The 15269-nt window shown below is 38.8% G+C and overlaps 1 protein-coding gene across 1 annotated transcript in view; it reads right to left on the bottom strand.

Moving 5' to 3' along the window:
• Positions 1 to 14527, bottom strand: part of LRP2 (LDL receptor related protein 2) — a 129026-nt gene extending 114499 nt beyond the window's left edge. The window contains exon 1 of the mRNA XM_074595490.1: positions 14463 to 14527. Within this exon, the coding sequence (XP_074451591.1) occupies positions 14463 to 14481 (19 nt within the window). The 5' untranslated portion in view covers positions 14482 to 14527. The remainder of the gene's footprint in view (positions 1 to 14462) is intronic.
• Positions 14528 to 15269: the final 742 nt, after the last annotated feature.

Raw genomic sequence — 15269 nt, 5'->3', positions numbered from 1 at the left:
CAGAATGTATTAAGCCCAGGTAGACTGTACCACTCTCAAACTGTCCACGCAAAAATGAAACTTAAACTGCTCCAATTACTTTATACTTCAGGAATTATCCCTCTCAACAGATTTTTTGCATTTAAAAGAGTAACGTTCTTCAAGGCATTATTTTTTGAACTGAACAGTTCCATCTTTAATACATCTGCAGTTTCTCAACAAATAAGTGCAAATGAACTGTACATTACAAGCCTCTTCCACATAAATTTTACAAAAAGAAAAAAAAAAAGAGGCAAGCTCTCTTTTCTCTCCTTCTGCCTTCCAACAAAGGATACTCTCTGTTCCCATTCAGGTCCCAAACAGAACAGCCCGCTCCAGTAGCCTTGCAGGTAGAAGAATCCTGGAGACTCACCTTCCATATGCATATGGTTTGATGTCAGACTTTTGCCTAGCTTAATTACTTGTCAAACAGCCTGAGGTTTTGGAATGCTCAGGGAGGGGAAGCTGAACCTCTGGAAAGTCCATCTCTGTTCCCCCACACTAATGAAGAAAGAATTAAAATCCACAGTTCAGAGAAAACCTGTACTTATTATTGTAAAATGTCCTGTGATACTGAAAAGTAGTATTCTGCTAGCAATTATAACAGGCAAATGAACAAGATTATTTAAAATATAAAGAAAAATAGAGTCCAATAAAATTATGCTAAATTTCATATACCTGAGACAAAGTTTCAGTCTTTCTACACTCTGCAAACTCCATTATATTTAATACAAACTATTGAGATTAAAAAAGCACAGACTACACAAGCATTTATAGGTATTACAAAAAGCAGTACAAGATTTATCTTCAGTCTTCAAGACCTTGCCACACAGAATGTCTTTTGTGCCTACATGTCTCTAAACTAGATTATATGAGAGAAATAACTTTAGCTGACAACGTCAATAAAAAGACAGTACAACTGTGAGCCTGCACCCACTTCACGTGACTGCGAGATCTGACAGGTGGACAGGGGACTAGTCAAGGGACCACCAGCAGCAGAAGAGCTGCAGTGCCAGAGAGAGAGAGTTACAACGTTAATAGGGACGTATAGGATTTCTATTGCTGGATTATCATCCAATTATGTATTATAACGAGATTGTTATTAGTAAAATAGCATCTACAGACTCGGTAATTGATCAAGGACTCTGTGCCTTGCACTGTGCAGGCATTTAACAAAAAGAACAGTCACACCCTAGGTAGTTTGCAGCATAAAGATGACAGGCACTTGAACTCACCTGGGTGCCCCAATATCAACAAGCGAAGGCCAAACGGTGCTGCTGTTCCCTTCGCCAGCACATATTCGTATTCCACTGTTCTGCAGTAGCACTCCAGGGAGTCACAGTACAGGAGAGGCACGCTCAGTTTTGCTGGTATATTTATTAGACAGCACGAGAAACAAGGCACATACGCCTGGATCCTTCCTATAGAGGGGCCTCCAACCTTCTACGAATTGGTGTTGGAAAGATTCCGAGCCAGAGGCTCCATCTCTAACTCTGGTGTGCTTAACAGTGATCAATGCACTACTCTTCACAAAAGTTATCATCTACCCTGTTTTTGAGTCCATTTATTCTTCTGAATGCCAACATCACATGATGCATGTGCAGAAGTACCCATTTATTTAATTTGATTGTTTTATTATGCACTCCCTGGCCCCCTAGCAAAGATTCAGACATTTTAGAAAGCTTTCTGGTACACATATTATACAGAGTATTTCAGATTATTTGGCGGGGGGGAATTTGGAAATGATAAAGGACTGAACTTGAAGCAACAGATCTGGTTCTCCACAGACACTAACTGGACTCAGAGATTTGGCTCCCAAGTCCCAGTTGCATGGCTTCCTCAAAAATTAGCAAAAATCCCTTGATTACAATAATAAAATAGCTTTTCCTCCACCAAACAGCAGAAAATGATGCTTCAAGCCTCCTCCTGAAAAATCCACTCACATGTAGAACTTTATATAGTATTGGATTATAAATAGAACTGATAACAGGACGGTGAGAGGAATGAAAACAGGAGAGAAACTAAAGTTTAATCTTGGCTTATTTGTTTCTTTCTGTAAGGCTACCTGGATATGCAGAGTCTATTTCCATCTCAGATGAATGAGCTAGATATTCCATACTCACAGGAGAGGAAATTTTGTGTAAACCACATCCTGATTTCAGTGGAATGATGGGTATCAGAAGCTATAATAAATGGATCTTGCCTGTCTAACCTACATTTGAAATTTTTACTGATTTTTAATAAAAATCACCTTAAAATTCAAGAACGAAAGTGAAAATTTTATGTTTCAGTGTGGAGTTAGACAAACCACGTTTCACTGCAGCAACAGCAGATTTTTATCATTTCCCTTTCAAAACCGCTTACCAAGTAGTAAAAAAAACAAGAAAAACAAACACAACAAGAAAAAAAAAATCAAGGAAGTTTGGAGACAGCAAAATCTACAATATATTCTGTGCTCTATCTGCATGCTCTTGTGATGCAGTGAAATGCCGAAGTCAACTAAAACCATTGTTAAAACTAAAGCATCAAATCTCATTTTAATAATGCTCACATGCAAAATCTTTTTAAAAAATAATTAAAATTAGTGTATTCTATGTTAAAATATTTGTTTTCAGTTAATACAGTTATAAAAGGACTATAGATTCATTTCTACTAATGCCTCAACATAAATCCAAGAATTAAAGAAATTCGGGATTTTAATCTACTGAAACTAAGCAGGAAAGCTTTCCTGCAAAGAAAAAAGGGTTCAAGTCTCCTGCAGACATCAAGTTCAAAGGAATGACACTGTAAATGCCTCCTAGCAACGTTAAAGATATTCATAATCCTCACACTCTCTACCTTACTTTAGCTTTATTAATTGAAAAAGCAATGAATGCAAACAGCCTGACAAAAATAGAAACGGTTTATAAATTCATTTTTAACACATTATTCAATTTTTTTTTCCAATTATAAGCCTAAACTAGTAATATAGACAACAAGCTCCTAATTTTCTGATAAACTACATAAGGACCTCTTAGAAAAAATATCTCAGTTTTAAATTATTTTTTTTTTCTTAAGGCTCTTGAATTCCGAACAAAATAACTATGGGTTCTACACTATCACTTTAAACCAGCCATTCTAGAAAAAGTAAAAAAAACCCACAAAACCAAACCAAAACTATTCACACTGATACTAAACGTAAAAAAATAAGCTTCTTAAACTTAAAATAATGAGAATTTATTTACCATACATGCTCACAAACAGCACATATCCATACTATGTAACTTTACCATCATAGAGTACTATAAGCAAATTAATCAAAATTAAGGTCCTTTATAATCTTGCTTCAACTCACACACTTTTTAAAAAGCAACAAATAAACTCTTACTATCTTCTTAGTCCTATAACAATGCAGGAATAAGAAATAATCCTTTTAAGCAAGGGCTAATTCTAATAGACAGGAGGTGATACTCCTTTCTACTGACAAAGTAAATATTCCGTATATTGAATAGACCAGGTTCCTTCTTCCATTTAAGTCACTGTCAAATTTCTTGTACTTCAGTGATAACTGAGAATCAGCCATTAATTTTTATTGGAGACTTTCTTTAACCCCAACTGTATATAAAGCATTTTCCAAGATGAGACTAGTAAAAACTATTAGTACTCCTTTCTTAGAGAATTTAGTAAAGTTGTTATCTGCATGGCCAAATTCAACAAACCCGGTATTTGCAGTACTGAAAAGATTAGCCTTCACAATATAAAAACATATTTCAGGCACATTACATGTAAAGAACATGTTCTGCACTAAATTGGATAACCTCAACCAGTTTTCTTGACATTAGGTGTCTTAATCCACATAAATCATTTGTGATTGTGTTAGCTGGGTAGGTGAAGAAAGCACTGTCGATCTCTAGGGAAGCATATGTGTCAGAGCTCTCCTAAATCCCAGAAGCTTCCTTTTCATGAATGGCACATTAAATATGCAAAAATCTGTTCTAATTGACCAAATGACATAAAGAAGAAGAACAAACAAACACAGCAGAAAATAAAGACACCCCGAGTTACTCACAGAAGGAAGCATTCCAAGCATTTTCATAAGAATGAATATTGCTAATGGCCCAAGGCTGCTGTGGAATAACAATTGGGTACCACAGTGAGGGGGAATATGACCAAATGAGGAAAATCTTCAAGACTATGAAGTATTTACAACTACAAAGTGTGTGGAAAATGAAAAAAAAAGAGTGCTTAAACAACTTAGAACATGTACGGTACATACCACAGAGAAAGTCTGATAGATGTAGTAGCAGATGATAAAACAACCTTCTCAGGAAGCTATTCTGATTTTGAGCACTGTACTGTTTTTTAAATAAATTTTGCAACCAATGTGCTGTTTGTTCTCAAAATTAGACCCCATGCTGAGATGGTGAACTGCATTCAATTCAGTCATGCTCTCCTGAAAACTGATGAGTCATTGTAGCACTAGGAATCAGCCCCAGTAAGAGCCCTCCAATCCAGTTTGTGACAAAAAACTGTGTAATTTTTTATATTTCTTTTATGTGTTATTGCTAGATTGAAAATTGCTATGCAACATATAACACTGCCAAATCAGAAACTTAGTGGAACATTATACCACAAAGTATTAAAAGAAAAGTGAAATTTGTCATGCAAAAAAATAAACCACTTTCCCTTACAGACAATAAACACGCTAAAGTGAAAGCTATTTCTCTCTTCCCACCAGAGAACCCATATCTATAACAAAATTCTTCACTACTTGAGTAGTGCCATCACGCAAGTGGGACTCTAGGTAGAAAAGACAATTTAAGCTGTGTCGCAAAGCTTCATGGGGTACTAGTCATCATTTTGCTCTTCAAAAATAGTGACTGTTACCTGTTGCAAGCTGAACATGTGAGAACATTTTAAGAAAAGCAGAAAAAACTGGTGTCAGTACACAACTGACAGATTATATGCTACAAGCATCTAGTGTGCCTAGACAGACATTCTAATGCCACTTACTACTGCCCATGACATTAGGAACTACATATATTTCTTCGGATGCATTGACACTCATCGCGTTTCTCCCTTATGCAGCAGTGACTCAGTTTCGGCTGGCAGCTCATAGCTATGGCTGGTCACTCCTTATCAAGCTCTTGAAAAGGAAATTCCATGTGCTAAGGCAGGCGTGAGTAAAGGAAGGATCACCTGAACTGAAACAACAATGTCGTCCAATATGTTCACACAAAATGCAGTTTTACATTAATAGACCTGAAAATGAACAATATGAATTAAATCATCCTTTGGCTATTTCATTTTTAAACGTGCTATATTTTCTTTACAGTTTTCAGTTTAAAAAATAATTAAAAATATCACCCAAATAGTAATATTAATAAGTTTGTCAAATTAAAAAGACAAAGCCCTTGAATTCTTCAGAATAGGACAAATACAAGTAACACCATCTCCCACTGAAACATTACCCTTCCTGTCAGCCCCAACGGAAGCATTTTACTCAGATCTCCCTTGACCAGCCAAACTCTACAACTGTCAGATTTACTCACACATTCGGGTTTTTTAAGGATGCTTGATTCTGCCGTAACTTCCCTTCATGGGGGGCTGCTAGGCATAATATTTTAAGTAATTCTTTAAATTCCAGGCACAGAGGTGAATAGCAGAGAAGGGTCTCCTGCTTTAGCTTGTGTAGCTGGATAAACCCTACCCTTGCTGCATCCTTGGAAACACAAGAGCATACACAAGCACTGCATGCTGTGGGCTTACATCCAGAAGCAAGCACACGAAACCACAAGAAAGGCACACGTCTCCCAAGTTTCACAGTGGTCGCACACAACATGTAAATAACATTGCTCGCAGAGCTGCAGGCGTTTGCCTACAGCCTTGCAACCTTTAAATCGTAACCGCTCATAGCAATATTTTCCATCGCTTTTTCAAAATGCCTTCTAGGAAGAAGTTTGCAAGCATACCTGGTACATCGCTGGCCACAGAGTCAGTATCTCCATACCGAATGTTTAATCACTGAGATTTTCCCTTAACGGGGTGATAATTTGGGTTTTTCTCTCTCTACCACCTTATGAAATTTCTTGGGATTTAAGTCGCTGAGAATTCTTGACTCCCATTAGAAAAAGTTAAATAGGCCAATAAGTTAAAAAGTATTGCACATCTTAAAAAAAAGAAAAAAAAGTAATAGATTGCTAAAGTGTCTTTATTTTAGGAAACTGAACAAAAAGCTGAGAGGAATCGTTTCTGTTACTTAATAGGTGATAAAATCTTAGTATGGATAAGGTACTTCCTCAAGGTTGCAGCTTTTACCTCACTCTCAATTAATGTTAATTTTGCAACTCATTATTTTATTGAATTTAACTATTTGCCATTTAGTTTCTTTTTTGCTCAAACAAATCCAAGAGATACCCAAATTTCTAAAGGATTTGAAGTTCAGCTTTAAAGTTCTATCATTTTTTGTATTTTCACTGTAAGACGACCATTTTATAACGCATTCTATGGCAGGCTTCATAAAGGTAAAAACTGCAAACCTAATAAAAGCTAGTAATAACAGCATTTTTGCATTTCCACTGTGAAACAGTTTTTTTTTTTTTTTTTTCTTTTCTTTTCAATGGCTTACTGTCAGAACACAAATTCCTTGACAGGATATCACTTCTGCAAGTGCCAAAGGAGCCCGCTTGCCGCTGCTGCCCTCTGTGCTCCGGCAGAGCTGCAGGTGCAGCAGACGGCCGGCCGGCCTGAGCGAAAGGACAGGCCAGGACTGAGGTACGTCCGAGGCTCTATTCAGATTTCCTGTTGGTTCAGCCAGCAGAAATTTGTCAAGGCTCAGATTAACAACTGAAGCAGTTTAATTACTCCACCAAATAACTTTCATGTACTGCAGAGGTAACAAAAGGATTTTTAGTGCCTTGCTACATTTACAGAATACTAGCAACAAAAACTGATTTTCAGCGAGGCTTTAAAGTGCGTTCTGTGGCTGACTGTTGTAAAAACTGCCAAGCTAATAAAAACAGCTCGTATATTCATATGGAAGACACCACAAACTTCGTCACTCATTTCAGACACAAACTGGAGCTCATTTGTTTCACATGAAATGGTTTAAAAACCTATTAGACCTCGCAGTAGTAAAAGTTATTTTTATTAACACAGCTAGAAGGCCAGCAAAAACTGCAGCAGCATTCCATGTGCTTGGTTATCGTCCAACTCATTTATTGCACTGCAGATTGAGAACAGCCCTACAATCCTGCTCAAAAGTGAACACGTGAGCGGTCCCATTCAAGTCAAGCCATCTGTTTACACTAGACAACTTTACAAAAGGGTTTCCCGCAGTGCTAACACTGGTTCACTGTAGCCCTGATGAGGCCACTTTTGTAACTAGCCTGCTAGCCAAGCATTTCCTATATGTTCTTAGCAGTAGCATTAGGCAGTGGTTGCACAGCCAGCTGAGCCAAACCACTGACTCAACCGTAGGAAAAAGGGGTCTCACTTTCTCTCCCTCTTTCCAAGTCCTCTCCTCCCACTTGATGCCATGGTTCGCTATCTTTTCCAAACTCCAGTAACAGCCAAACCTTTCTACATGCTGCTCTAAATCACGAAACCACCAGGAAACCAACTAATTCCCTAGGCCTGGTTTAGTTTTCCTCTGGGTTTGTAAGTGAAAGCAGCTGACAGAGGTCCGATGAGCAGCAGCGCTAGCACAAAGCAAGTAGCAAGAACTCAAGGCTGACAGCAACATGGGAATGGGACATCGGAGGACAGAGGGAAGGAAAGTGGGGCCACCTGCTTTCAGCAGCTGTGAAATGTTCAACTGGCTCATCGCATCTCATGAAACAGTAACCCTTAGATGACAAGAGATGACAAGGCATGACAAGGACTTGAGCAGATCTAAATGGGGTCTCCCACTGGTGTTGAATGATGTGAACCTTTATACAGTAAACTTCCTTCTTCTGGGCAAACCTGGGGAGGATTATTGATATGTGTATGTACTCCAGTTCTGCAGGTCCTACACTTCCTCAAACTGAACTCTCTGTAGTATATTTATCTGAGTTGATAATGAGCACAGTGGCTTCTGAAGATAAAAACAATTACCTAGATCCTAAATATATCAGCGAATGTATCAGTTCCTGGGATATCTTGTGGAATATGCCTTTATTTTCTTTTAGAGATGCCACAGAACACAACTAAAACCCCCATCCTTCTTTCTCCACAAAAGCATGAGCCTGCAATCCTCATAAAAGGGAGTCCCTATTGGAACGGACCCCCATTCTTCGACTCGACTCAGCAGGGTGTAGTATCATGACCTGCTTGTGCAAGAAAATAATTGAGCAGACACTCTGCTGCTGTAAATAGTGCCCTTTTGCCGAAGATTTGGCTTCTTGATTGTAAAACAAAGGCAACTTATTCATGTTAAAAGCATAAAATAGAACAGGTCGTAAAAGTAGAACAACTTCAGTCAATTCTTATATGTCATTTCATTAATACAAAACAAAACTTGTAACAGTGATCCTTAGATCTCTAATCCACTTTAAGCATTGCAAAACAAAGAAAACATTAAAAGCCTTGAAACCAACAGTACAAGCCTATGGAATCGGCTAAACGCTATCCATTCCATTAAACATTTCTATGCTTACGCATTAAACTTAGCTTTCTTAAACTGTTCTAAAAGTGTGCTGAGTTCAGGAAGCAAAAAGCAGTTAATAAAATTAACGTTATCACAAGAAAGTGGACTTCAAAATGGATCTCAAACAATAATAAGCTATTAAGAGAGATGTTTACTCTTCACTGAATCCTGTTCTCTATCTCTTAGATCGGTACAACTCAGGGATAACTTCTTTGAAATTAATGGAGTTGCACTGGATTGACTCTGAAGAAACCTTGTTATTCCTTCATCTAGAAACAGCTCAAGGTATCTTTAAGAATAAAGTATAATTATCAAATTATATAAAGAAGCACTTTAGTTTTAAATAATTTGAAAAACAGCTCTATCCTTTATTTGCCACATTCAGTGTAAGCTATTAAAAAGAAGCTGACAAATTATCCGATTATCATCGCTAATTAGCCACAGTAGAATAAAAACATCAACTTCTCTTTTAAAAGATGTCAACCTGTAGATCATTAATTAGAAGGGACCTTTAATGTTTTTCAGCACTGACAACTTCTAGAAAGTGCAATTCCCTTTGAAACATCCAAAGTGCTATATGGTTCCAGCACTTTTTAAGCAAAGCTCTAAAAGAGGAGAAACAATTATAAACTCCTGCTTAAAAAAGTGATAGCACAATGTAATTCAAAGTTACATATTTGTCTATCATCTGAAGAGTTTTCACAAGATCTCAGATCTAAAAATAAGTATTGTAGGAAGACTGAATGACATTTGATCCAATATTCATAAAGATAAAATGAACTACCTCTAATATGTGCCTGTTTAGTGCGCAATTAAAAAGAGTATTCAGCTTAAAAAAAAAAAAAATCTCAGCAGAAGAACCTCCAGGTTTGGTGCTAAATAATTAGAAGCTAAAAAAAACCACCATTGAGCTTTGATCTGGCAATCATCTAACAATGCAAAAAGGTATATGGAGGGGGAAAGGCTCCAAACAGTGTGATTGATTTCATGTCAATCCAGGAAGCCCAAAAGGAAAAGAATTAAAAGGCTTTAAATGAAATTGCGTTCTACCTTTCCCCCAAATGAATCTTTGCTCATTTCCTGCAAAACACATGGAAAGTAAATCTGGATTAAAGTAGGATTTCATTGCTCAAATTTCCAATCAGCTCAATATATGAAAGAAGGTTTTGCTTTGTCTAACAGGGAAATAGAAGCATCGCATACATCACACATTTATCTTCGTTGAAATCTCCTTAGATGCTCCGTCTCTATTTGTCTTGACTCATGTAGCTTAATTATTTACTGTAATTCTAGCACTTGGCATAGAACCTAAATCTAACCTGGTGTCATCCAATTACTGCTTTCAATTTTTAACTAAAATTCTGGGGTTTGTCCCACTCTTCATTTTAGCTGATTACTTTGCAAATTCCTGATATGCTTTGCTGAACGTAATATAGAAAAAGAGTAAATTATTAAGAAAATTCAAGAGATGTACTAAAAGAGGGCTACTCATTAAAAAGAACCATACAAAAAAAAAAAAAAGACTGTCAGTGCATAGAAAGACCACTCATTAATTAAAATGTGAGAAGAAATTGCCAGTCCTCTGGAAATAAACTAGTTCAGAGCCAGGTAGATGGACGCTCAGTGAGACTTTTGTTCTTGATTTTGTGCGAGTACATGTCCAAGAAAAACCAAGAAAATTATATTAGTGCAGGATTATGAACACTGCAGCCCACAGGTCATGCCCAACACCTATTAAATTGTATGTCAGGATTGCATTGGTATATTCATTTTCTTTGCCATCCTTTCTCCCTTCTCATTACTCCCAAATCCTCAGTCCCCAAGGAAAGTCTCACTCAAGGTCTTCAAACACTTGGTTTGGCAGGGGCGCAATCTTACAGACAGGCTTCTCTGTCATTTAAACATGCACAGCTCTCTACAAGGGAGTATGAATACTGACTCTGGCCTGTCGCCGACAGCAACGTCACTATACATCCTCCTACAGACAGATTAAATAGATTTGACTGAAGGCAATGTGTAAAAAATACTGAATTATTAATTTGGAGATTGAATTATTACAATGCTTGATGGAAAAGCATGTTTCTCCATGCCATTCTGGAAAGAGCTGCTGTAGCTCTTTTCTACTTGGTCTTATTGTACCTATTTATTACTGGTCTCACTTCAGGAAAATGTTCATTGTGATTTTTAAGATATGATATCACACCATATAGATTCAGTCTTAGAATAGCCTTCATTCTCAGACTAATAGAGACCTTTTAATGGTCACATTTCAGTCATATTGTCCTGGGACACATTTAAGCTGATTTATCATTGCAGAGATTTAGGATGTAAATCAAATTTGATGCACTAATTTTTGTGTTACTGCAAAATTTCTGCACAAATCACACTTTGACAAAATGCATACAGAATAGGTAATCAGCTTTCCTAAAAAATTTATATTTTAAATTAAAAGTCTTCTGATCTTGAGATCAACAACAGAAACCTTAAAAAATGTCAGTAAACCATGAGCTATTGAAAAGAGGAGCAAAAAACAAATACTAGAAGTCAACCTAGCTGTGATCTTCTGGCCTCTTAACTCAATAGAGAATCCAAAAAGTCAAAAAAATTAGCATATATGTAGAGAGCAAGACCATGAATAGAATGCTTGCATTTCCAGCTGCATTTCCCAGAATTTGAAAGTTTCCACAAATATTGTGATTATCAGCAAGGAAAATATACAGCCTGGCTAAGTAATCATTGATCTCATATAATACACAGCTATGTGAACCTGTCATCTTTGATTCCATGCATGAAGCGTGCTAAAGAAATAAAACGATCCTCAGAAGTGTACACCAGAAAGACGGGGGAGGCAAACCACAATTTAAGCATTGTAGACCACAAAATACACTGAAATCCTGGCCTTTATGTAGCAATTCGGTATCTTTCACTAAATTTCAGCAAAGCCAGAACTTCAGTGTAAGTACATGCAAGCCTGAAAAAAGAGGATACTGGCATTGTTTCGTAAATTGCACTAATTTAACAGAATCAATGACAAAAATCAATACAAATGTCTTTTATTAAATAATTCATATTATTTTAATACTTTTATTTTCCGGAAGATCTACACCATATCTGTTGAAAGCAGGTCATAAGGACTTAACAGACACCAAAAAGCAATGAAGGAAATTTAAGTGATCTGAAATATATCAGTTACAGAAATGTTAACTACTTTAGACTTGTGATGAACGTTCTTAATACTTTGTGTCTAGAAAGAAGGATTCTCTTTTATAAAGAAAAGCAGGTTTCTATTAATGATTTTTATATGATTTCAGACATATGAAAGATTTTATGAAGAAACTAAACTAACAGTTCCTCTGGTGCTGACCATTAAGAACAGAAAAAAATTCAAACACTCTCAGATATAAATCCTCAAAAAAAGTAGAGCAGGCCTTCCATGTTAGATAAGGTGAGCCCAGTAACAGATACTACGTGGAATATTGCATGAGTCTGTAGATCTGGTATGCTCTGCAGGAACATTAAAGAACTCATTGTTCAACTGCAAAGTTGCCCTAGTGATCTCATTTGCCCTCTGCAAAACTGCTGAGAGTACAACATCCACCCAGTGTCTCTAGTTTATGACTATGAGAGAGAAGCACTTTGAGATTCCTCCAAATAAACATTAACGTTAGTCCCGTAACGCTCCTTCTTGACACTACCTTCACTTACATAGTTTTTTAGTTTCCAGATGCAATTTTTTCTGATAATTGTTATCCCACAGGCAACGGGGCTTATAGAGTAAAGGTTGCAGAACCAGGTCCTGTACTACTGGCAATTACAAGAGCAGTATTTTTATCAGTTTATAAGTGCTATGTTTAATTCCAGTAAATCCCGAATTAGATAAATCAAGGAAGAATCTTGATACTATTATTTGAGCAAGTGCTCAGGTGAAACTATTTCTAGAAACATCCAGCTTATACTGGCAATACTCGGGTATTACCAACAAAAACCTTCAAAAACATCATGGAAGCACCTTTGAAAATACTGTGTATTGGGCGAGATAATATGATTTTCACTGTTCTCACTCTGAGCCTTGGAACTGCTTTCATGCTTCTCTCAATTTATTTTTTTTATTTTTAAATGAGTGTCTGACATGATCTCAATGTTCAAGGAGCTAGAACTTAAGGATACCAAATATTTCACAATAATAATCAGAGTGTGGCCAAGATTGCTATCCAGAGATTTTACTAGTATCAGTTACCTGTTACTAAAACTATACTGTTTCATTTACACAGTTATTCTGCTGTAAAGGGGGGGAAGGGGGGAGAGGGGGGCGGCAGGACACCATGAAAGGAAAAAACTTCTGTATTTCCACTGCCTATGGATGCTAGCTAGTTCAAAGCTTCCCTCTGCTTATCCTGTCATGTCATTTACCGGGCACGTCCTGAACAGTCAAAAGTGGCTGTACAGCAAAGAAATAAACTTTTGGATCAGCACTGCAGCTTCCATTCTATCCAATGTAAAAGAATAGCGCATAGGATTAGCTCTGCCCAGTGTGACCTCCTTGGATAGAGCTTTTGAGGTCTCCTGCTGCACATTAGCTATCTCCTATTTCCCTGGTCGCAAGCGGGAGCTGCTAGCAACAGTTGCTGTATAATTACTTACTTGATTCTGTCTAAGGAGCTTAAACTAAGAGTTGAGCAAAGAAAGCAGATTAACAATTTGAACGCACACGTAATACACACACACACACAACCAGGACTACCGGGTCAACACATGGGGCCGCGGAAACGCACTTCAGCCACTCTGGCTCCGACAAGACAGGCTGCTTTTTCGCTGCAGGGCAGTGAAACGGCGCGGAGAGGGGCGGACGGGAAGAGCCGGGCTGCAGCGGGGCTGGGGCCGGGGCTGCTCCATCCCCAGCAGCCAGATTAGCGGCGCGGGAGCGGCGCTCAGCCCGCTCGGCCGTCACATGCTCCCGCGGGTCGCCTGGCAACAGCAAAGCCCAGAGAAAAAGTTCTCCCTCTCCCAACTTCAAATCTGCGGCTGAGACCGACTGAGGGGAGCTTATTGTGCTCCAGACTAAGCATCTGTTTCTTTCTTACAGCCTTCTGTAAATGACTGCATAAACCACACGTACGCAGGCCTGTCCGCGCATCACCCCCCCATACACACACAGGCACAACCTGTCTACGGGCAAGTGCCGCAGCCTGTGCGCTTCGTGTCCAAAAACAACGCCAGGTACAATTTTTGTGGTCACCAAACCTGCTCTTGGAATGCAGGTGAACTCTGCTCTGCAACACCACCCGCGCCTCAGTAGCAAGAATGGCACAAAGATTGCAAGGAAAAAATGCAAAAACTCCAGGGTGACTTTGTTGTTTGTTTGTTTTAACCTTTATCCACAGCCTCGCTACAGGGAAAGCTGCCCGCTTGCACCTCTGTAAAATTGTGAGTTTCGACCGTGGAGTTGCAAAGTCTGAGCTGTCCCTCGAAATTTAGCAACGTTTGTGTGTCGCTGTCTTGTACAACCAGAAAAAAAGTTTGTACAAACCAGAAAAACAATCAGAAAAAACATCCTGGGATAATTTAAAACCAAGATGAAGTGAAGCTAACGAGCTGGTGGTGTTTGTAGTGTTTTTTAAGGCGATACTTCCTTTTCCACAACGAAATTGACTCATCAAATGACTCTTGGAGAGAATCAACTGCGTCCCCCAGCTATCAGAAAGAACTCCTTGAATCGACTCCCGTTAACCCTCTACTTTCAGACACTTCGGTCTTTTTCTCATAGAAGTCCCCAGGACAGGGATGCGCTCCTTGCAGTGCAAGCCCCAGTCCGGAGAGGCTGGAGCATAGCGCTTACCTTGGCAACTGCCCTGCATTATGCATGCAGTGAATAATATCAGCAGTTTGCAAGCAGTTGCTCCTCTTCCATCCATCCGATGGTGAGGTCCCATCTGGGCTGGGATGCTCCAGCTCCCTCAGAAGCTGGCTCCTCCACTCCGGGGTGCTGATCTGCACAGCAGCAGCACAAGGAGCCTGGTGTCTTTTTCTTATCCCGCTAGTTGCAGAAGAAAGGCGCGTTCGCCTGTTGAGACATCGCGTTTTCTATAAACTCCCACCCTCCAGACATTGCATAAAGCTCTTTATACCCGGCGGCCCCGGAACTAGCATGAGGGAATCAGGCACCGCTCCAGGCCCTGCAGCCACAGCCTGCCTCTGCCCCTCCTTCCACACTTTGCAGGAGCGGCAAGATGCTTCCAAGTCCCTGCACTTTCCAGACTTCATATCAGAGGCCGTTTGGTGCTACACTGCCTATTTGGAGTAGAGCGGGGGAATTTCAGGTGCAAGTGAAATATATCCCGGGTTTTAGTGTCCCAAAGGCTTGCTCCAAACAAGACACATATTTTTGACAACTTTGAAAAACATCACTACACCTACTTATCAATGCAGGGGATAAAGATCAGAAATTTTTTTTTTTTTGTATTCCTCACATAAATATTGTGAAAGGAAAGCTGTAAGGATGAAACTTACTTCTTCACATTCTCAGTAGGTAAAATCAGTTCGGTAATGTGCTTTGGCTGTGAATGCTTAAGATATCAGCTGGAGACACCTTACTTGGGTTCTAACTCTCCAACGGTGCATGTAGCACACATGAAATGTCTGCCTG

Source organism: Larus michahellis, chromosome 7 (assembly GCF_964199755.1).
Source record: "Larus michahellis chromosome 7, bLarMic1.1, whole genome shotgun sequence".
Classification (NCBI taxonomy): domain Eukaryota; kingdom Metazoa; phylum Chordata; class Aves; order Charadriiformes; family Laridae; genus Larus; species Larus michahellis.
The sequence above is the reverse complement of the archived record's forward strand: the minus strand, read 5'-3'. Positions and strand labels throughout refer to the sequence as shown.